The 23,373-nt window shown below is 36.2% G+C and overlaps 1 protein-coding gene and 1 pseudogene across 2 annotated transcripts in view; one reads left to right on the top strand and one right to left on the bottom strand.

Annotated features, from left to right (window-relative positions):
* The window catches only part of pcdh9 (protocadherin 9), a 240,541-nt gene that overhangs the window by 60,628 nt on the left and 156,540 nt on the right, over window positions 1–23,373 (top strand). For both annotated transcript variants that reach the window (XM_028477262.1, XM_028477261.1), the window contains exon 3: window positions 6,562–6,663. In XM_028477262.1, coding sequence (XP_028333063.1) covers window positions 6,562–6,663 — 102 coding nt within the window. The remainder of the gene's footprint in view (window positions 1–6,561; window positions 6,664–23,373) is intronic.
* On the bottom strand, window positions 18,349–18,466 carry LOC114461354 (uncharacterized; annotated as a pseudogene).

Below are 23,373 nucleotides of genomic sequence, written 5' to 3'. Positions count from 1 at the left end.
TGGAGGAATTTGGTGTTGCAAAACCTTTATTTTAAGATTACGGTACTGTCGGTAATGAGCGCGGTATTGAGCGTGCTACTTCCGGTTCCTGGTTCATGACGTCACTGTGTCGCAATTTGTTTGGGTTTACAAAAAGGTCAGTATTAAAAACATTTTTGTACTGCTAAAAGTTATTTAAGTTCATATTTAATGGTTATTTAATCTTTCATGGTTATTTAAAATAATTCCCGTGATCCCAAACTTCCTTTAAATCGTGGTAGCTTAACTCTACTTAAGCTACCACTATATGAATATATACTTCAACGGGCACTGTACTAGTTCTACATTAAACCACGGTGTTTGTTTTATTTGTGAGGTAGTTTGAGAGGGAGGAGCTCACGTTCTTATAGTAGAGTAGGAGGAGCCAGGATTGCCAGGAGGAGGAGTTTCCGCAGAGTTATCACAATGCGAGATAAATCTAACTCGCCAGTTTGGAGCTGATTTTTTTTTTTTTTTTTTTTTTTTTTTACAAAATGTAGAATAGCAAGGGAGGGAGGAAACATAACTTTTTCAACTTTGGCCCTCTGAATGAGGCTAAAAAGACGACTGTAGCAAAACCTTTATAAAGTAAAATTTTCATAATACTGCTCCTTCAAGGTGTCTTTCTGCTGTGCAGTGTATTATAGTTCAGACCTGCCTATAGTTTGCTCGTACTGTCGCCTGCACGTTTGATAAATTAATCTCCTTTAAGAAATAATCAGGTTACCCTTTTAGTTGACTAATTACATGGATATATCTTTGAGATCAGCTGATAAACAACAAATAATAGTAAAGTTAATGCCTGAGGAACTCCTTGAATAAGTCATCCACATACTGATAAATACAGTGTTGTTCCTCATGAGTCTTACCCCTTGTCACAAGATAAACATCATGCTCCTCTACACACGCTTACACACAAACGGCACTTGTTGAGAAATAACTGTTGTCTTATGATGTCAAGGAGTGCATGCAGTGGTATCTCCAAGGTAATTAAACAGAATTAAAGGTCTGCTTTGACTGGGAAGGCTTGGCAGGAGTAGACTAATGGTAAAGCTAATTAAAGTGTGTTTTATCCGCCTAATGAAACTCATCTCCTTAGCTCCAAGCAAAAGAGTGAATTCAACAGTGCAGCTTTACAGGTCCACAGTCTTTCAGCACAATGTTGATATACCTTTACATGTTGCTCATTAAAATTAATTTTCTTCTGGCTTATTACGTACTTGTTTAAGATCAGGTTTACTTTTTGAAAGGTCCCTGAGATCTTCTAATCTTTCTATTTACTGTGAAACAAGGCCAATCATGATTTACATTGGATACTATTTAAATTCTGTTTCCTGGAGTGTTGCTTGCACCCTCATGAAAACTACTTGAGTTATAGCTGCTGCGTAGCAATAGTCAGGGCCAGGCAATTTTAGGCAAAACAGGACGGCAGCTGTTGGCGCATAAAGGCTGGTTTCAAATGGCTGTCAATAATTGTAATTAAATAAACAATCTTAAAACACACGTATTGCATATAGGCAACATTAAAATGTTAGTAATTTATTTTTAACAATTAATTATTGGCTCCATAATTAAAAAAATATGCTTGACATTTTTACAGCATGGCCTTCAGTTGTTCACATGAGAGTGAAATTCAAAATGCTATAGAAAATTTACTTTTTGAGATACAATTTTGGTTATTATCTACAATCACTAAAAATTGTTGTACTTTTTAATATGAACACTGCAATTGTATTTATCCAGAATTCACAAGTGTTTGGATGCACTCCATGCTCAATTTTTGATAAATCAAAAATGTCTGTGGATTATTTGTGTAGGACAGTATGAAGATGTGCAGGAGCAAGTTTGGTATCAATTGAGCAACAATTGTGGGAGTTGTTTAAAAAAACTAATGGGAAATCATAATTTGCAATGAGTTTACATTGACAACAGCCTCTGTGATATTGTTGCTACATTTTGCATGAAGTTGTAAACCTGTATATGGTAGATTTTTTTGGTCATTTTCAAAATTTTAAACTTCAAAGACTTGCTGTAGTGTAATTTTTATGACTACTACTGGCCTTTTTTTTTGCACGTAGGAACAAGGGTTTTTCTCAGACAAAGCAGAAGAACATGCAGGATAACAGGAGGTTCACCGGCCCCTAATTAGTTGGAAAATAAAAACTAAAAAGTATAATACAAAAAGATGTTCCGTGGCTAATCTAGAATGTGTTTTGTCCCTACACAGTGTTATTGTTTCCTTGATGATGCACTGTATGTGTATTTTTGAGCTGGTTGTATGTGTTTTTTATTTATGGTTCTTCACACTCTAATATCTGAATGCAGGGCCGGTTGTAGGCAGGCATACATGAGGGGGCAGTCAAAAATGTTAAGGGGACATCATATGTACACATCATGTTCCAGCACTTTGTTTCCCCTGTGCTTATCGTAGTGGTGTTTTCTTCATTCAATTGGGTGGTTGACTGTGTCCAACCCCAACCTAGTGAAGTGGATTGCACTTAGTCAGGCCTCAACCTTCAGACCTGTCCGACTTGGGTGTCCCACCTGAAGACTAAGCTCCTGCTGGTAGAGCTCTTAAGGTCACTGAGGCATGCAAGCCCTCTGACCACAATAAGGTGGCAATCTGTCAAGGGGGGAAACGGAAAAATGAATAAATAAAATGAGATTTTTTCATTCAGATTTTATCAACCATGCACCAACATAACATATATCTTAACTGGATGGCCTAATTCTATAATACATTTTAACCTAAAGTAAGACTGCACACACTGTGATCAATATTTACAAAACTGAAAGGTAGTCTTATGAATAATAATAAAAAAAAGTTCTCAAACTAATTTATAAAACACAACAGATATAGAACAGAAAGTTTTACGTTTTCTTTAAAAAAAATGTTTTTGTTTTGTTTTTTGTTTGCAACTGAACAGTTCAAAAATCTCCTTTCTCTCCACTCCACAGGAGTACTACACTTTTTAAAAGCTCTGAAAAACGGATTCATTACACAGCATTAACTTTCTCTTTGTGAGCTGCAGGAAGCTTGAGTGGAAAATAATTAAGCTTGCTTTGTAAAAACTGCTGTGATTAAATGAAACAAAGCAGTGCACAGCACTTGTGGCTGAGAAAACGCAGCTGCTTCTTCAAAGTCTTATCGCTCCGTGGCCATGCTGGAACCTGACACCGCACTGTCCGGCTACGTCGAGACTCTTTTGCATTCTAACAGTGATTGGATGTTTACTTAGGGCTGGGGGGAGGTGTCTGTGTGCGCTCACAGCGGAGGGACAGAGACAGACGAGAGGAAGGTGATACTATATCGTCTATGTGTCCCCTTTTCGGCTGATTTTTCTGCTACTTTTAAAATTTTGATTTGAGGGGGCGCTGCCCCCTCTTGCCCCTGCGTAGAGTCGACCTCGTCAGAAACTGTCTGGATACTTAGAACTATCACTTTTAAAGTCCTTTCTTTGAATTGGTGAATGTAAAACAGCAATTTGCCTATTACTTTGCCGCAGTTTCATGGCTTGTTGTTGACAGAAACAGCCACCTTTCAATTGCTCACGGGAGGAAATAATGTCTGTTGACGTGTGCAACACTTTTCTTTGGGATAGAGTCAAAAACTGCTCATTCTCAGAGATAAAATATAAAAGCTGAAATTATCATGTCAATAGTTTTTCCATTTTGTGGCACAGTGATCATCATCTACTGTTGCTTTTGTATTTATTAGCTCGTGAACACCCCCGCCTTTTCAAATATCTTTGCTGTCGATCTCACGTCACACTCTTGCATCCCCTCTGAAATATTCACTTTTGTTGTTGACTTGATTTATTTTCTATCTGGAACATAAACAATACTGTATGCAAATTTCATACATCTCACTACATCCTCCCACGTGAGTGCCATGTGCCATATTTTTGTTTTTCATTTGTGATTATAGTTGGATTTCCAACAGGAGGAAACATCTTCTTTTTGGGAGGAGCTTTAAATGGTTCATGGCGTAATACAGTCCCACCCACAAAAGCATTTCATAGGACAACTACTAAATATACTTAAGAATTAGATCAGTAAATAGTGCACCTATGGAGTCATATTTTGCTTGTTTATTTTTACAATACTGTTGTTGTAAATTAAGTTATTGTCTGACTTGAACAATTACATTTAGCTTGAATAATTAATTAGATTACATTAGATTATCCTTTATTTTATCCCACAGTGAGGAAATTCACACATTACAGCAGCCAAAGACACAAAGAGCAAGCAAACAAGAAAGTTAAATACAAACACAGAAAGGAAAAATTAAGGTAAAAATAAAATGTATGAAAAATAAATAAAATAATAGACAGTACAGAAATAAATAAATGTGTAATTTGGGTTTTACAATGAGTAATATTGCACATAGTAAGGCTGTGGAGGAACATTATTATTTACAGATGAGGAAAAAAAATACTTCAGGCTATGCTCATTTTTAATATGCAATTAGCATATTATATTACTTTCAGAATTATTAGTTCTAAAATAACAATAAAAAAACAGGTGTATCAAGTGTATTGATATGTTCCAAACTTACCCACTCCTCTCTTTTAATACCTCAACAACATAATTGTACTAAATGGGTGGAGCAGCAGCGAGTCGAAGCCAACAACAAGCATGCCCAACCACCTAAAGCCACATCCTTTGTGAGGAAAGGAGACAAGGCTCACAAGAACAGCAAGGTGGCCAAGAACCCACCCTCTACCTTGCAACAAGCTTCTGACTGGGAGTTGAAAGTGGACCTGAAGAGGAAGCTTGTCTTCCCGCAGGACGTGGCAGTGACCTCACTCCGACTAGATATGGTCCTTTTATCCAGAAGCACGAAAACCATCATAATGGCTGTGATCGCGGTGTCCTGGGAAGAGAGGCTAGCCACGTCCCACCATCTGAAAAAAGCCAAGTACCAAGACTTGGTTGATGAAGCTGTTTTAAAGGGGTGGCATGCAACCAGCTACCCCATTGAAGTCGGCTGCCGCGGTTTCCCAGCAAAATTGGTGCGCTACTTCCTTCAGAGAGTGGGCCTGGAGCCACCAAAGACATAGCTGCAGCAGCCGAGTCCAGCTTGAGATGGCTGTGGCTGAAGAGAGCCCTGCAAGTGAAGGCTAGTCAGTCTTCGCTGCCCCCCTCAGGCGAGGTGTTCAGGTTAAGGGGCGAAACGCCTGAGACCCTGAGTTCCCTGCTGATGATGTGGAAAGGTTCCAATAACCTTTCTCCTGCACATGCTGTCGATGGTCAAAACTACATAAAGTGCAATCTTTTAACGACAGCAATGCATGTTTTGTTTTGTTTATTTAATTGCATAATTTTGACCATCACCAGCCCTCCCTAAGGAACGGCTGTTTTAAGGTGAGAGTGCAATGTGATATTATAGTTGTGCTTATTGTGTTGCGTAATCAAAATTGTAATAAAAAATATCTTTTAATATTACATTTTTTAGTACTTCTTTCCAATATTTTTTTCTTTGCACTCAAATAACTTCATTATTACTGTGAAATGTGAAATAGTCCAAAATGTTTACCTTTTCCAATAAAGGGTCAACTCTTATGGGGAAACAACAGAACCCGTTTGAGAACCATTGGTCTATTGTGTCATATTGTAAACTCTGTACATCGTTCCGCCTCTATTTTGACTGTTTACCTGAATACATCTCTGCAACATTTTCTATATTATAACTCCTGAAAAAATGGTGCAGGCTGATAGTGTGGGTGTTTCAAATTGGCTTGTGATTCAGACAATGGAGGCACCACATGGTCTGACAGAGTGAATGGCATGTTGCCATTCAACAAAGTTAAGCCAAACGTATCTTCAATGAAGAAGTCTCCACCTGTGGTGCAGAGCAAAATAAAGCTCTGTGAGCCTTGAATACATTGCTGTTCAAGCCATAAACAGATTAACCGCCCGAAAGAAGCGAAGAGAAGCCAGTTTTAGGAGTTTTAAGAGAGTGAAAACTGTCTGGAATAAGTTTGGGTTTGTTTGCTGATAAGACCTGGAGAATGAATGCACCAATGCTTCCCAGATAACCCATTTCTCCTCTCCTGTGTGTTGTTGTTGTTGGTCATCTGGAAGTGTGTTAAAGACAGTGATTTATGCTCAGGGCATTATGCAGCATAGCCTCATTACACGGAGCCATTTTGAGAATCACCAGATAATTACAGTATACATCATAGACCTCATGGGGCCTGGTGTATTCAGTCCATTCACTGGCCTGTCATTTAAGGCAGCAGGTCGAAGCAACAGCAACATGGAGCTGGGTTGTTCCTGTTTTTGGCATTTTTCATTTTCAATAAAAAGTTTTCTTTTTCAGCCTGTTTCTATTGCATGAAATGATTTTTGATAATTAATGCTTGCGTCCATCAGTGTCAAACATGTTAGCAAAGAGAATCTAGTCTATTGTTGATGGGTATTGGAGTATTTGTCATTGCACTGTTGGGGGGTATTTCTATATGTCCTTATAAAGCAAAGACCACCAAACTAGAAAAAAAAACCCTTTCTAACAAATGTTTCTTTCAATTTTTCATGAAGGGAACATTAACTCGTGCCCGAACTGAACTGAACCCTGAATATCTGGACCTCCGTCCACGAGCCGAGCTGAACCCTGAATATTGGACCCCTTGCACCCCTTTAGTGAGTACCGATGGCACCATTTCTAGTAATAACCATTTTCTTTTACTTTATCTTCAGAAAATATTTGTCACTTTTCATCTGTGCTCATTTTTGATTTAACCTGCTTCTGTGAAATAGTGTAATCCACTTTTTCTTTTTTCTGTGTGCTTAAATACAGTTTGGCTGAGTAACACTAACATATTGTCCTCACGACATCATTACATTCAAGTGCTAATGCGATGCTAATATTCCTGCCATTTTTGTGTGTGAGTAATAAGTATTTGTCTCATTACCTCCATGCTTGGAAAACACAGTGCTTGATAGTCATCTGGGGGTTAGCAGAGTTTTGCTTGTGTTGCTCCGCTTGCACACCATTGAATCTTAATGATGTTGGTTTTTCTTACACTCTTTGTTACCAACGACAGTGTGTCAACACAGGGCGGGAGAGCTTTATAAACTTAGACTACCCCCATCTTCTTCTTTCATTTAAAGGCCTTTTTGTTCTCTCTGAAATAAATAACTGATAGCATTCACAGTGATGATCTCGCTCATCACTGTGAATGCTATAGTTAGTTAAAGGGTTATGCTATGCATATTTTTCTACTCCCTATTTGTTTTCCTTGGATCATGCACATGAACTATACATTTAGACTCTTTTCTTATTTTTTGTTTGACCATTTGCAAGCCACTGCAATCTTAATGCATGGATAAAAATCCAACAGCACAAATCTTTAGGGATTATGGAGTTTACATTCATATTCTAATAGCATTTATTAAACGCTGAAATCCTCTGCACACTGTAAACCCAAATAAGTTACCAGAGCTAAAAAAAATTAAGGCAGTTGATTGCCTCAATTTTTTGAAGCTGATTCACTTAAAAGTCAAAATTTTCCAGAACTTAGAAGGTTGTGTGACTGGCTACTTGTGCTTTATGATAACAGTAAATTAAAGTGATATATACATTAAGTACATATTTTAAATAATCCCAGTTTGAAACAATGTGACTTTATTATTCTTAGTTTGTAATTACTTAATTCTATTAAGTTGTACTGAAGTTATGTTTTTAAGTTATGCTTACTTACTTATATAGTTCCAATTACTCAAAAATTGTTAGTTCCTCAAAAAGGAAGAACATCTTTCATCAACTTGACTAAATTAAGTTATTACAACTTTTTCTATAGTATAAACTACGTAATCTATTTAATTACTTCGAACTTTTTTTTTTTTTTTTACATTCTATATTCTGTCAACATTTGTGGATCGTAATAATGATTTTTACGTTGCATATTGTCTTACAAGCAGTAAAAGCATTTATGTACTAGCATTTTTAACTACTAAAAAGGAAAAAAAAAATTGTTTTTTCTTTTTTTACTGCAGCTATCGCAGATGTTGTTCTTTTTAGTTTTTGCTTCATCAAATATTTATATAATATGTCATTAGTTTAGTAGACACTGTGACCATGACCTCAGATATGATTAAACAAAAAAAAAAAAACAAACAGCTGAGAACTTGTTGAGAGAAGTCATTTTTTTTTAAAAGTTTATACTGGAATATGTCAATAACAATGTCAAAGGATTTTGTCTACATTTTCACCATACAATACAGGTAGCCATACCAGTAGTGTTTTGGCTAAAATTTAAATTGGTTTGGGAGAAATGCAATCAATGTAATGCACACAAACTATGCATTTAGACAGTTTTCTTATCTTTTGTTTAACTCTTTGCAAGCCACTGTAATGGCTAAAAATCATCAAAACATCACACATTTCTAGTGTATCTTTATAGATTATGGAGTTAACATTCATATTCTGATAATGCTGAATGTACTGGCATCCTTCAAAAACTGCTAAAAAGGAAAAAAAAACAAAAAAAACTTTGAATTATTTATATTTGTGTTTTTTTTTTTATGCAGCTATCGCAGATGTTGTACTCTTTAGTTTTTTGCTGCATCAAATATTTATTGCTTGTTATGCACCCTTGGGTCCCACCATCAGCAAATGGGGAAAAGCTAACACCACAGAGGTATAAACACAGTCGAGTCCCTGTTAACCAAAAGTCTCTTGAGTGTGAATGAGGGTCACTCATATATTGTTGTCATCGTGCACTAATTTTCCTGAACAACAACAGCATTGCTCAGCAAAGTCATGTTGTCACTCATACTGACACAAAAGACTTTAATCATAAGCATATTTATATTTTGTTGTATTGTGTAATGGGCTGTGGAGAATGATGGTTTTGTAAAGTTCATCATACATTATCAGGAAATGTTTTTTTTTTTCAAATGGTTTTTATTTACAGTAGCCCCTGCAATATTATACAATTATACATGTCTTAAGGTTGTAAAACCCCTCACCACACACTTTGTACACTTTTCTCAGACAGGAATTAACATTTCTCTCTCGTTTAAACACTCAAAGTTCAAACCTTCGTAGATTTTAAAGCATAAACCTGTTTTCAAACATACAACACTTTGAGTCACACTGCTAGTGATCAGACATTGATGCTGAACGCAATCAGAGTCTTTGTTGACGATGACGTCAGGCCGTCAACACAGACACCAGTCTAGTGTTCACCCATTCAACCATGGAGTAGAAGCTGTGTGTGACCACCAACAGCTGTATGACAGAGCCTTTATAACCAGGACCAGACTAGGAAGGATTTGGCGTGGAGTGGAATAATCGAGGAGGTGGTAGTAAGTTCTTTCTGTAGCACTGAGCTAGGTTAGCATTAGCCGCTAATCACCGGCTTTTTTCACTAGTGGTTTATGTTTATGAGAGGAGAAAAAGGAGAGCAGCTCCTCGCTTCAGCAGGCAGTGAAACTCACCGAGTTGGATGTGTATCGCTGGTGGGCGTACGCAGCATTAGCCAATCAGGACACAGAACACAATGCGCGTTCAGACACTGTAAAAAAAAAAAATGCATTCAAAATTGCACTGTAAAAAGCATCCACGAAACACAGAGGCCGCGAAAGGTGAACCGCGTTATGGTGAGGGACTACTATATTTAGTTTCCAGTGTCTATTTGATTTAGACACTTGGTTTTTGTTACCAACCCTAATTGGATTAGAGTTTTTCCTCTGAATATATTTTTGATTATTTTTGAGAAGACTTTTATTCATGAACTATGCATTCACCATGAGCGCAGAGAGCTGCTGAAATCTCTGTTCGTGAAAATGTGCTCTGCTTTGAAATGTGTGCGTTACTCTTTTTACCGCTTGACTCGTGTCTGACAATATACATGACCATGAATGAAAAACATGTTTTTCTTTTTAATTACTCTTGATCATTTTCGAAGTTGTGCTAAAAAGTTCAACACCTCCACAATGAAATAATTAATTTTTAAAACATAATGAACAATATTTTCATACATTGAAAAGGTCTATTCATTCTTTACCATTTATGCCAATGTGTTACACTATTTAAAATCCTTTTGATACATTTTGCGATAATACTGCTCCGCAGTTATGTATTTAATGTATTTATTCATGTACAACCTGTGAAGGCGACAGAGAAATACTCATTATTACAGCAATATGTTTGGTAAAGATAAATTATTCATTGGTCTCATAGCTCAAGGCTAATTTGAAGGCCAGGTCCCTACAGAGTCACATACACAGAGGGAACAATAGAATGACACAAACGCAACACATAGTCAATATACTTGTACATCAAAACAATACATCTATATGGAGGTTTTTACTTCGTACTACCGTCTAACATTCACAGGTCTGATTTGAACTGAGCCATTTTTATACTTGAAGGTTAAAATGCTTCAGATCTATCAGAGCCGTGCTCCTAAACTAAATGTCATTTTAAGTTTTGCTGTCCTGCAGTTTCCACTGGCAGCTCCACTGGTGGTTACACTGGGGCAGTGGTATTTTTCATGCTACCCACTACGTGTGTAACAAGGTCGATGGTGCATTCAAACATTAATACTAAAAAAAAAAAAAGTATTTAATGAAACAAAAATACAACTAATTACATTTTTTTTTCTCAAATTCTTAAATGCCATTTTATCTGCTTTTGATCATTGACTTTTTATGCTGACTGATTGGCCTGACCTCAGACTGATAAAAAAATAAATAAAAAAATGGAATAAAATTATTGTAGTAAGATTTATTTTGGCACCGCTTTTGAGAGAAAAGGTCTTATTAAATGGCGATTACTTCTCACAGAATTGGTTACTTTACTTATATGGGCAATACACGTTGTAAGGGAGTCCAAGACAACTCCCGAATATTTGAATTTGTCCACTTTGAGGGTTTGGTTTTGATTTGGTCTCATGATTTGTGCCGCAGTGAGAAACAGTTTTCAACAATTTAAAGACAAGCAATTTATTAAGCAATACGAACCAGTTGCCTGCTTAACTTCTTTATAGCCTTCAATTAAGTTTTTTCATAGACATAAATGACCGCATCGTCAGCATATAGCCGTATCATCAGCCTCTCTACAGATGTTAGGAAGTTTACTAACAAAAATACAGAAGAGGGTCCCCAAAATTGATCCCTGTGGAGTGCCTGTCTTGTATTTAACATGGAGTTTTAGACACTGTGACCAAGACCTCAGTTATGATCAAAAACCAGCTGAGAACCCCTGTAAAGAGAAGTTTATTTTTTCACGTTTATTAAGGACTATGCCATAAATAACAGTGTCAAAGGATTGCCTCTACATTTTCACCATCTAATACAGGTGGCCATAGAGTGTTTTGGCTAAAATCTAAGTCTTTGGCCCTATATCCTTTTTATTTCCAAATTGAATCATTTGTATAATGGAAAACTTAATTTGTATTTGTTCATCTTAACTAATGCATTATGCTTGTTTTCATTGATTGTTTTTTCTTTGAATTAGTGTTAGGGGTTAACCGTGGATAATTTAATTTTTTATTTTAGTGGTTTTATAGATCTCAATCACTGTACCAGGGAATGTGTCTACAGATTACAGCCCACATCAATGTAGTGTGTCCCAATAAATCTTCCCTATATTATTTTCTAGATTCCTTTCAGTGTTAACAACTGGACTGTAAAAATGGTAGTGCAGAAGCTTCTTAGTCAGCTTTCTTGTTAGTTCGTTTTGAATTTTGGGTCTCTTTTATCATTCACAAAGCCTTTCCCAGTGTACCAAAATTTTCTACAACTGTATTTCTTAAAAAAGCCCCTCTGGTAAATTTGATAAACAAGAAAGTAGCCTTTTATCCAGTTTGATGAATTATTCTCATCTGTGGTAGTCGGGTGGTATCACAACACCTCACACAGTATCTCTTTCTACAAATGTTACTGCAGGCTTGCTTATTGGATCTAAATTTCAGTTGAGCTCCATTAACAGAAGCTACTTTTATGTTTGCTGTGAAACATGTTCCTTTGGTTGAGTCAAATTCCCCAAACATATAAATAGTTTAGGGACCTGTAATATGATATATAGGACAGTCTATGTTTTGTGTGTCCCTAAAGCACACAAAGTCAATATTTGGACTTTAGCCTGATTTAATGAACAGGATTTTTCACAGATCTCTCCCAAGCTGTACTCTCTGGAAGATCTCCCTGGCTTTGTTAAAGCACTGTGCTGTTTGCTTATTGGGCCTCGAAGGACTCGAGGAGCTTAAAGAATAACGCTCATGTGCGCACACTCAAAGGCATGTGTGCTTACACAGTCACCACCGAGAGGACTTGGTTCTTTTCAGCCCAAGAGGGAATGATGACTCTCATTATCGCCTCAAACCAAGATGGCCACAGTGCCCCTACTCAGCAGCCCTATTAAGTTACCAGACAGCTTTATTGTATTGGTGTTCGATAATTTCCTTTCCTCTGTCATTTGGAGTACATCAGGGAGTTGTTGCATGTGCTAGAAGGGCTTGAGCAAATGGAAAAGCACAACTGGCAGAAAGTGTTTCCTCCTGTGGTTTGTGAGTCCTTGGGGGTAATAGCTGACCAGTCCTTTGACATGTTGTCACACTTCTCTTCTTAATGTTTTAATGGCTTTAAATGCATTGAGTTCACATGAACTCAATAAAATGCTGCAAGAAAATGTAATTTGGCACAAAGACTACATGTATTCATTAATCAGTGAGTTTATCATTATACTTTTGTCCCTGGATTCCTAAAAGTCGATGCACATCAATGCTGTGGGCTCCCATGCACTGGGTTTTCTGGAACAGTGCTGTCTCTTTAAGTATGAGTATAAGATTGAAAATGTATGCTACAAAGGTACAAAAAGCAGAAATTCTGGCTCAGCTTCTTCTGTGATCATTTACATCAAACGTGTCTGAGAACTTTTTAAGTCATCCAGGTCAAGTTGACTAAGGTAGCTTAGTTAGAGGCCACTAGACCTCCAGTCCAATTTTATTTTTAATGCAAATTGCGTCAGACTTGCATCAGACAATTGTCCTGAAAACCTGTTTGATGTCTCATTTGGAATAGGTTTTATTTACTTAGATTTAGGAATTTAATATCGGCATGCTGGCGCTCAATGAATTGCACCTGTGGCTATTTTAGACTTTGTGTATTCTAACTTCAAATATTTTGAGTAATTTATTATTTATTATTAACTATTATTGGCAGAATGGTTTCTCTGTAACTAATAGAGAAGCTTACATTGATTTATTTTTGCCTGTTTGCAATACATCTTATCTGATGCCAGGATTGGGTATGTGAAATAGTGAATAAATAAATATACACCAAGTTTAAAGGCGTAACCTAGCACGGTTGGATATTCAGAGGGTACACACAATGCTTGTACTTGTCTGATCACCTTTTTTTATTTATTTATTTTTTTAAATCAAATGATTGAATACACAGATCATGCACAGCTTCAGAATGGTTAAAACAAAGAAGCTGTTCTCATTGCTTCTCACTAAGGATGTAGCTACATCTGCTATAGACTGTTTTGCCTTTGTTAAAATTAAAAGCTTTTAGATTTATTACCATTTTTGTTGTTTTTTTTCTGGACGGTTATTTTATTTACAAATGCATGTTTTTCTATTAGCCATATGTGATACAGTAGCTGTTTAAGAACTTGTTTCCTGTTTTGCTTTGCAGTGTTTTTTTTGTTTTGTTTGGTTTTTTTAAAGCTTTTGACAAAATGCAAAGAACCTCTCATGCAAGACGTATAGGAAAATTGTCATTTTGGACCACATTTGCTTCTCTGGTAAAATAGTATTTTCCACAACAAAGCATTTCTATTCGGATGTGAAAACTGCGACATGTGTTACAGGCTCTGTTGACAGGAAAACTTGATGGTGAGATTCCTCAGTGATCCTCAGAGAGGTGCAGCTGTCATTGTGAGCGTTTTCGTGAGACTGTGTTTCAATCAGGTAGTGAGTGAATACTCCATGGACTGCAGAGTCGAGAGATGTGATAAAAGCTCGATTGCGAAAGAAGAAAGGCCTGGAGATATTCTACTATTCAGGAAACCATTTTTTCTTTATTTCTAAATTCCAACTGATATTGGCTGTAAACATTTTTTATTTATTTTTTTTTGCTTTAGTCAGCCTTTCTGCTGCTTGAACACAAATGTCACATAATATAAAGCAGCAGATTAGTTTTTGATGTATAGGCAAAAGCAATATTCAATAAAGCATAAACATATGGCCTGAACATTTAAAAGGATATACTGTATATTCATTCTGTTATAGTTTACACATTTTTGCTTTTTTTATTTATTTATGGACTCTGCACCTAATTTACTATAGAAGATTGTAGGTTCGGAAAAGATTCATTCATTCATCCTCGATTGAGGCTGAATTGTGTCCAAGGTCACTGGTGTTTGCTGGTGGCTATTCTAGCTGACTTCAGTCATTAGGCAAGGCACATCTTGGAAAGGGCGCCAATCTGCCACTCTTTCATACAGCCAACACAAAGAGATAAGAAGTCCCGTTTGCACAGTCATTCCGTACTTTGGCCATTTTGTAAACATCAAATACAACTGTCAAATGTTTTTGGGGGAATTTTGAGGATAAAGGTAGTGAAAAAAAAGAATCTGTGTAAGGTGTGCAATGAAAAGGTTAAAGGAATGATTGAAATCGCTGTCTTGGAGTAAGGCATAAATTGCACTCTGCAAACCTGTTCAGAAACACTTTTTGTCATAGGTTACTGGGTGAAATGGTCCTTCTATCCTGAGATTACGCAACACCTTATGTAGTCGGTGAAAAGAACATAATGAATCAGACCTCTGTAGCAGCTTCAATCTGTAAAAACTCTCACCAATCCCTGCCATTGGGTCAGAATGGAAAGAACCAATCGGATGCCTTCACGTCTCACACTGCCCCCTTTGTCACTCCCTTTTCCTGCGTGCACATTTGAAAAGTGATGCAGAGGTTTTCGTCTTTCTGTTGGACAGCTCAATTACTTTTATTTCAGATGCACGTTCAAGCTTGTGGCCTTGCTAGCTCAAATCTGGTTAGCTTTCAAAAATTGCAGATTGCACCTTTGAATTATTACATCCGACACAATTTGATGTAACCACCCCAATCTGATTAAATTGAAGCAGATTTGGTATCACCATATTGTAATTGGAGTTCATACATGTGCCATGAGAGGTGTTTGTTTATTTAATTTTCATCTTATCTGGGGTGGTATTATTATATCATATGCTGCACTGTATATATATATATATCCTATTTATCCTTTATTCTCTATCTATCCTTTATTTATCCCTCATCCTTTATATTTATCGTTATTATTATTATTATTGTTGCTGGGTTGTTCTTTGTTTTTTTTTTTGTTTTTTTTTTAATTTTTTGTTGTTTGTTTTGTGCACCAACTACCAAGACAAATTCCTTGTACTGTCCTTAAAACTGTACATGGCCATTAAAAACATTTCTGATTCTGATATGCTGTGTTGCCAGGTTTAGCTGATTGCTTTCTCCTCGAACTGTAAAAAAAAAAAACGAAAAATTGTTTGTTGAAGGTAAATACGATTCTAGACTTGTTGCATGAAACTTTGACATTGTGCTCAGTCAATGCAAAATACTTAAATTGGATTGATCAAAGTGGTATCCATCATAGCATAGCTACAGGGGAATTTGATCTACTTGGCTCTTATTTGAAAGCAATGAGAAATCCAAGCATGATGGAAACATGCCTTGATTAAACTGTAGTAGCTTTGTGTGACACACTACTTCCTCCTTCGATTTGACTTTCCGTGAAGGTCAGTTAGGTTATTAGCTACATCAGCCCAACACTCATTCCCTCATTTCTCCACTCCAATTCTTGCCGTCTCCCCTTCCCTCACTTCTCCACCCCTCTCCACAGTCTGAAGTGAGATCTGATTGCGTTACATTTATCTTCACAGAAAAAACCTGAGATGCTAAAAAGGAAGAACTCCTGACAGCTGATCTGAATCAGATTTACCTTGGCCAAGGCTTGTATTAAAAAAAAAAAAAAACCCTCACCCATTATTTTTCACCTTTCTTGCATTTAATTCACCTTAACTTCTTCCCTCATCCTGTTTTATTAAAAACAGAGCTGGTGGCTTGTGATAACTGGTCACTCCTTCAGGCGCTGAAAGGCAAGGACACTCCATTATCGTAGCTAGATGGATGGTTGGAAATATTGCTTGCAAGTGGTAGAGCCTGCCAAATCCACCATTCTTAAAACCCCTTTGTCTCTGACAAGGAAATGCATTAGAGCGAAGGCCATGTTCTTGGATATGAAGAGACTGTTTTTTTTTTTTTTTTTACTACTGGGACACAAGCGTGTGCACGTATAGTGAGCCTGAATGACTTATACATATTTGACATTGTTTGCTTTACTCATTAGACAAAATTTTTGCATTACATATATTATCAGAGGTGAAAGTACCGGATTGCAAGTATATTCACATTACTGTAATTGAGTTGCTTTTATGGGTACTTGTACTTTTTTTAGTACATTTCTAAATCAGTAATTTTATTTGTACTTCAGTATGTTTATTTTTTTTTAAAAAAAGTAATTTGTTACATTTCTACACCCAACCGTTACTGAGTAAATGATTATTCTTTGTTTTAAAATGATCAACGGATATTGTGAATCTATAAAAAACAAAATGACCAGACAACATTCAATGCATCACATCATAGCCGACTAATCAGAATAAACGTAACGCACCGCGCTAAAACGGCATTGAAAGCCGGTTATTTTCTCCATTTTTGAGTTCATAAATGTAGCTATACTTCATCTGAGAATTATTTAGTATACAGATGCATTTGTATAAAAAATAAATTCCAATTGTGCAAGATTTTATCTCCTCCTTTTTAAGTTTTTACATGAGATGTTTTTACTGTATGCAAGGGAACCGTAGTAAGATTTATTACCAAAAATAAACGTGGGGGTGAATGTTACGAGTAACTTTATTACCTACATTATTTTTTACTTGTAGTTGAGTATTTTGTGCATGACTTACTTGTACTTATACTTGAGTACAATTTCAATCAAGTAACAGTACGTCTACTTGAGTAGGATATATCTGTACTCTTTACACCTCTGTACATTATAGCACTTGGGTGATTTCATCCGTGCTTCATTACTTTTGGTGAGAGAGCTTGAACAGTGTTTTATTTAGACTAAGAGTGTTAGATGGTATTTTTTTTTTTTTTTATGTAATTATTGCCGGCTCAACAAGACAGCAGGGTCAGTTTATAATAAGAGTTGGAATTATCAGTGACCTTTAATCTGACCACATTTTCATGGTTGTTTTTGCTCTTACTTAATGCTCTGAATCGTTTAATAATATGTGACCTGTTTGCAGGTGTTGCGTGTCAAGTCATGCATCTTAATGCAGTAATGTTTGATTTGCTGCTTTGTTTGTTTCATTACTAAAATTGAGGATTGATGTTTCATGCACTGCAGCACAGTTGTTACCTGTTAGTCACTAACGTGTTACATATCTGATTGTAATCCAGATGTAAAAAGTACACATTCAATGGATTTTATTACCTCCGCCAATGAAGTAATATTCACTTTTTTCTTTTTTTGTCCATACAAACTTTTTGTGTCTTATGGTCGGAGCTGTTGTTTACCTCGACATGCTTTGAGTGTCGTCTGCAGACTTCCTCAGATTAAGAAGACAAAGTAAACTAGCTGGATTTAAGTAATATTTCACCAGCATTTATTTGATATAAACCTGCTAACAGATAAATTAACAAATGTACTAAACAGATTTTGACTAATCTTACGCCATGGAAGATTCCATTAAGTTTTGAAGTGGATCCAGATCATTATACTTTTTTTTGCCTTGTCTGCACATGCTGTCGAAGGTCAGCACTACTTGAAGTGCTTTTTATGATGGCAATGCATGTTTTGTTCATAATTGTGAGCATCACCAACCCTCTCAAAGAAAGGGTAATAAACTTTATTGAAGGGAGATTATAAAAAAGAGGGTAGTGTTACATCTAGGTGAGGGGAAAGGGAACAGGGAAGAGGGAGTCAGGGTAAGAAAAGTGTCGAATGTTTTATGGTGAGAGTGCAGTGTGATAATAATGCATTGGATATCTAGCGCTTTATCATAGACACTCAAAGTGCTTTACAGAATTAAGGCATTCTTTCACTCTGCACTTAGTGGTGGTAAGCTACTCTTGTAGCCACAGCTGCCCTGGGGCAGACTGACAGAAGCAAGGCTGCCATAGTGGGCATCGGCCCCTCCGACCACCACCAACACACTACATTCATACTAGGCAATGTGGGTGAAGTGTCTTGCCTAAGGACACAATGACAGATACCACTGGGGTAACTGCCACCCCACTGTGGCACCTGGAATTCTCAGTGGTCACCCATCCAACTACTAATCAGGCCCAGACCTGCTTTGCTTCCGAGATCTAACGAGATCGGGCAATGACAGACTGGTATGGCCAGATGTGATGTTATATTTCAATTTGTAATAACCAATCCACATGGAATTTGACTCATTTATGTGGGGTTGTTCCTCAATTACATCAGATTGCACATTTCATTGCAATTTTTAAAAAAATTATATACATTTGGACCTACTGATTCATTATGAAGATAAAAATGTCTTCAAAGCCTTTAAAGTGTGAATGATGATAGTACCATGATAGTAATATCTGGCAAAGAAGATATTTGGAGGTTGGTGGAGGTTTGTGCTATACAAGATGAGATATACGAAGAAAAATGCAGTATGGGTATTCATTTATCCCTTTAGCTGCATAGTAAAGACATATTAAGGAACATTTTGACTTGCAAATAATAGTCTTTATATTCTGAACCACTAAACTCACAACGATTTTAATAGCAAAACCTTGACGTGATATATTAGCGTGTGACTAACATTTTTTGTAGCTTGGTTGAAATCTATTTAAACCATTACGTATTTTGAAAAATGCACCCTCACTGCTTTGTTTTCTATTTTCTACCTACTTATCCTGTTAAATGACAGCCCTGTAGCCTCAGGGCCAGCTTTGATAGGTGATCTGTCAAAGGCTCCTCCAAGTACAGAGACACAGAATCAAAGTCAGTGCCTGAGCCTTGCAAGGTCACTTGGGGGCAGAAACCAGGGTACCACCCGGTCAGACCACCAATCTACCACAGTGTTTTACAGTCACAGTTATGGTGGATACTCCATAATAATAATAATAATAATAACATTAAATGAAACAAATATGTGTTTTTGGAATGAGCTCAGGGGAGATTTAACAGCCAGATGTTTTACAACTGTAAAAAAAAAAATACATTATATACAATTCCCAGAAGGTGTAAAGAAGCTTTTTTAAAAATTGTACTTTAAAGATCTAACTTAGCATCACATTTTAAAGCCGTATTCATATTAAATGTCCATCTGGTATTTTGCATTGAAATACCGCACTGTGAAGTTTCACTGCCTCAAGGACTTCCTTTTTACACGGTATGCTCATTGTCCATGTTTTTTTTTTTAAATTAAATTAAGGAGCACTCAGTGTGGCATCTCTGTTATTGTTGTCTTGTAGGTGTACAAGGTTATTAAAGAGGCGAGCATGTTAAGCCATTTGTTATCACTGGCATACTAATAAACATGCTGGCTTCAGGCGGGGCCTGTAGATTTGTCTGAGCGGCCCAGATTGATGCTCCTGCCATATCTACAGCTATTCACCTCGTTATCCAAACAGGATGCTCAAAGGAGGGAGAAGTTTGTGCAACACAAACCCAAATAGAAGAAAAACTGCTTTAGTGGAGAATTTATTTTGACTGTTGATGAAACATTACTCCGACGCATGTCAACAAAAGGTCTTACTGAATATGAAGTTTACAAATTTTTTAGATTTCTAATCAAATTATCGAAAAAGTTCTACAACCTTGTCACCCAAGTACTTCTTATTTTAGATCATTTTCTCATTCTAAACACATAAAAGCCCCATGGGTTTCCTGTCAGAAAAAGCTTGATTTTACTAATTGGTACCAAAGCTGTTAATTGGAGCTGTGGAAACACGAAGTGGAGAATTGGAGGGTGGTCTCATGGGGGGTCTCTTTTTCACCTTTGCTTAATGTTTTTTTTTTTTTTTTTTTTTTCCCCACAACCTAACCATAGAGAAGACGTTTATATATTCTCACAACTAAGTTGGTTGGAATCTAGTCGGGTGTTAAATACACCGTGTTGCACTGCATCTAATTGTAAAAATAATACTGTAAGTGTACTTATTGACAGTTTGGCATTATGCATCGTGACAAAGTTCGTTTCCTGACAAAATTGCTCTGTGTTTATTCTATTTGGAGTTATTCCAATAGCATGCAAAACAAAATGCTGTTTCTTATACTTGTGAACTGTGTCCTTCTACATAAACCTTGTGTAACACAAACATAGTGACGACTGATCTGTGCTAAGAAAAAGTTGTGTAATTCAGTTTTTTCTTCATTTTTATCTGCTGCAGCAGTTAACACTTAACACATGTAAATTAACCATAATATTCAAAGTGTTAGGGTATATTATCATGTCTAATGAGATCATTAATAGGGCTAGAATGGATTCTAACGCAGCAATATCGTAATACAATACTTTATCTGGAGTTTAATGCATACTTTTATGGGTTTAATTACATTTCTGATCATCCAAAAACTATCTTCTAAACTTTGTGAACAAGCAGGGTTTTTACATGTAATGGATGAATAGAAAAGCGTAGAAAAAGACATCTGTAATGGAGTGTAATGTCATCAAAAGCCCATAATTTTCCACAGCTAAGTGTTTTTTTTTTTTTTTTAGTCAACTTTCTGGAGGGCCAGTCATTCCCTCAAAAGCTGAAATGATTTTCCATTGTGATCCATATTAGTAGCTTTGAACTCTGCTGCAACCTTAAATACAGTACATGAAGTTTGTGATTAATTACAAAAAACATATGTAGTGGGCATTATAAAGAATCAAACATTGATCAAGAGTAGTGATGGAGCATCCGTATTATAACTCTAATATTATAGTTAAGTCATAGATAATGCATTTCTATCATTACACATGCATGTTTTTAATTTACTTTGTAAATGATATGATGAAAAAGCAGACAGTAGATGCAAGTCATCATCCAGGGATTTTTCAAGTTAAAAAGTTACATTATTTTGTATACCCAGAGTTTGGATAAATATTTTGAACATTTTCCTATTGAAATAGGGATTATTTGATGCAAATCCCTTTGCTGTCTGATATAGCCTATAAGGTGTTTGGTTTTTGCATTTGGCTGTCAGAGTGGATGTTGTTGCCATTTATCTGGGGTTGTGTGTCATGGAGGTTAAATTTGGGCCTTCATAAGCAATTTTAGATTACATATATAACCTCTCGTGTGTCTGTTGCACCCGCATAAAATCCGCACATATTTAGGTCAATGTTGACCTATGAATTTATTTGACTTTGTCCCACACAAAGGGAGCAACAGTGCAACCAATACACTGCGCAACTAAAGTGCAACTATTACACTTTATTAGAAACTGTTCAGTACCTCTCTTTACGGGGTCCTTTTTTTGCCGCAGTTCATTAAGTTATTCTTTCTCAATGGAGATCAATGCTAAGGCCAGAATCTTTCAATGACTCTTTAATGGTGTTAAAAAGTAAACACAAACAGCCAAACAGCTTGTTGTGCTCAGTGCAAGCTGTTAGCTGCTTCCAATGCTCCCGGCAACATCCTTTGAAATGAGGAACAAACACTTTGCTGTTGTCCTTTGTTGCTGTGTCCAGTTTTGGTGTAAGTTCTTCTTTTCTTTTTTTTCTTTCGTCTTGTAACAAGTTCAGGTGACATCACATAACGTCACATTGGTTTTGTTTGCTCCAAGTACAAAGCAGGTTCTTGACTAGGGTTGCCAACTCCCTGAAAAACAAATAAAGGGACATCTAGGATGTTAATGGTACTTAAAAGTATTTGACATGTACTTAAATACACCTTTTAATACAGGGATTCTTCACTATTTACTTCAAATAATGAGCTGATAAACAGTAGCTGAGATGATACAGAATGTCACATCAAGGCAACCGATAAGGACTAGTCACACTATTATATCAGTCAAATTATTCTCAATTTATAAAAACTCATCAACCCAATAACCAAACTAGTGCAGTTTTAAAATCTCGAATTTTCAAATGAATTAAGCAAAAACAGCTATTCATTTATTTATTCAACAGAAAATAATTCATATTAATAATTTGTTTACTTAAACAAAGATGATGTGATAAGACACAACAAGAGCAAACATTTTTAGGTTTTGATTGCTTTTAGCCTCTGACCCACTAAAAATCGGTCTTTGACCCAATTTTGGTTCCCGACCCACGAGTAGAGAACCTTGGTTGTAACAGAAATAAACTATATACAAACTTAGATTTTGCTGCAGACATTTTTTTTTTTGATCAAATTTAGCGGTTTTTGCTTTTCCTTAATTCAATCTGGTCTGTGTTTTTCTATGCTCCATCTTTAGCGCTGACTGTTGGCAACACTATTCTTGATATGAATTTAAAAATTTGCCCTAAAATCTTCAACTTTTTGTTTTCAAAATATAAAAAGAAGTTTAAAAAACAACAAACAAAAGACTAGGCCTGTCCACATTTGTCCATTAAATGTGTATCCTAGCGACCTGTGTTGAACTGCCTGAAGAGCACATGGACTTCTAAGTTCCTACTCATTATAAGATGGTATGCTTACAATAGCGTTTTACCTTTAAGTATTTTCATCTTAAATAATGAGTGAACTTCATAAGGTGTTTTAAGAGCATACACTTACAAGGTCTTCTTTTGAAAAAGCAAGTTGAAAAAGACCCCAAAAATCTCAGATTTAAGACCATAACCTTTGTGTTCAAACTCATCTAATAAATTTAAAACCATATTTAAAAAAAAAAAATAATAATAATAATAATAGTTGACATTTTTTAATCCATGAGTCATGGATAGAATAAAACAAGGTTTTAGTTTTCTTTTAAAAGCTAGTACTACAGAGAAATGTAATACTTTTCTTTAAAGCAGCAATAAAAAATGTGATTATAGGATGTATAGCCAGAAGGATGAATGACTAATTATCTAATTACAGTGGTAATGCGCTGTCTTTTTAACAGCCTCTATACATCTACAGAATTGGAAGCATTTGAGTATGTGCTCATTAGTGGCTTTTTGAGTTACTTGCTGCTTTGCAGTGAATAAAACATGTCGCTGCAGTACAAAAAAAAAAAAAAAGGTTTTGTTCAAACAGTCAGGGTTTTAAAAATTAAGTGAATTGCTTAGGAGATGGTTAAATTGTGTTTAGAAAAGGGTAAACAGTTCCATTTCCGACTAACCTTGCTATAGACAAGAGCGACACTCATTGCTACCTA

This window comes from Gouania willdenowi, chromosome 3 (genome assembly GCF_900634775.1).
Source record: "Gouania willdenowi chromosome 3, fGouWil2.1, whole genome shotgun sequence".
Classification (NCBI taxonomy): Eukaryota; Metazoa; Chordata; class Actinopteri; order Blenniiformes; family Gobiesocidae; genus Gouania; species Gouania willdenowi.
This window is presented reverse-complemented; position numbering and strand designations above follow the sequence as displayed.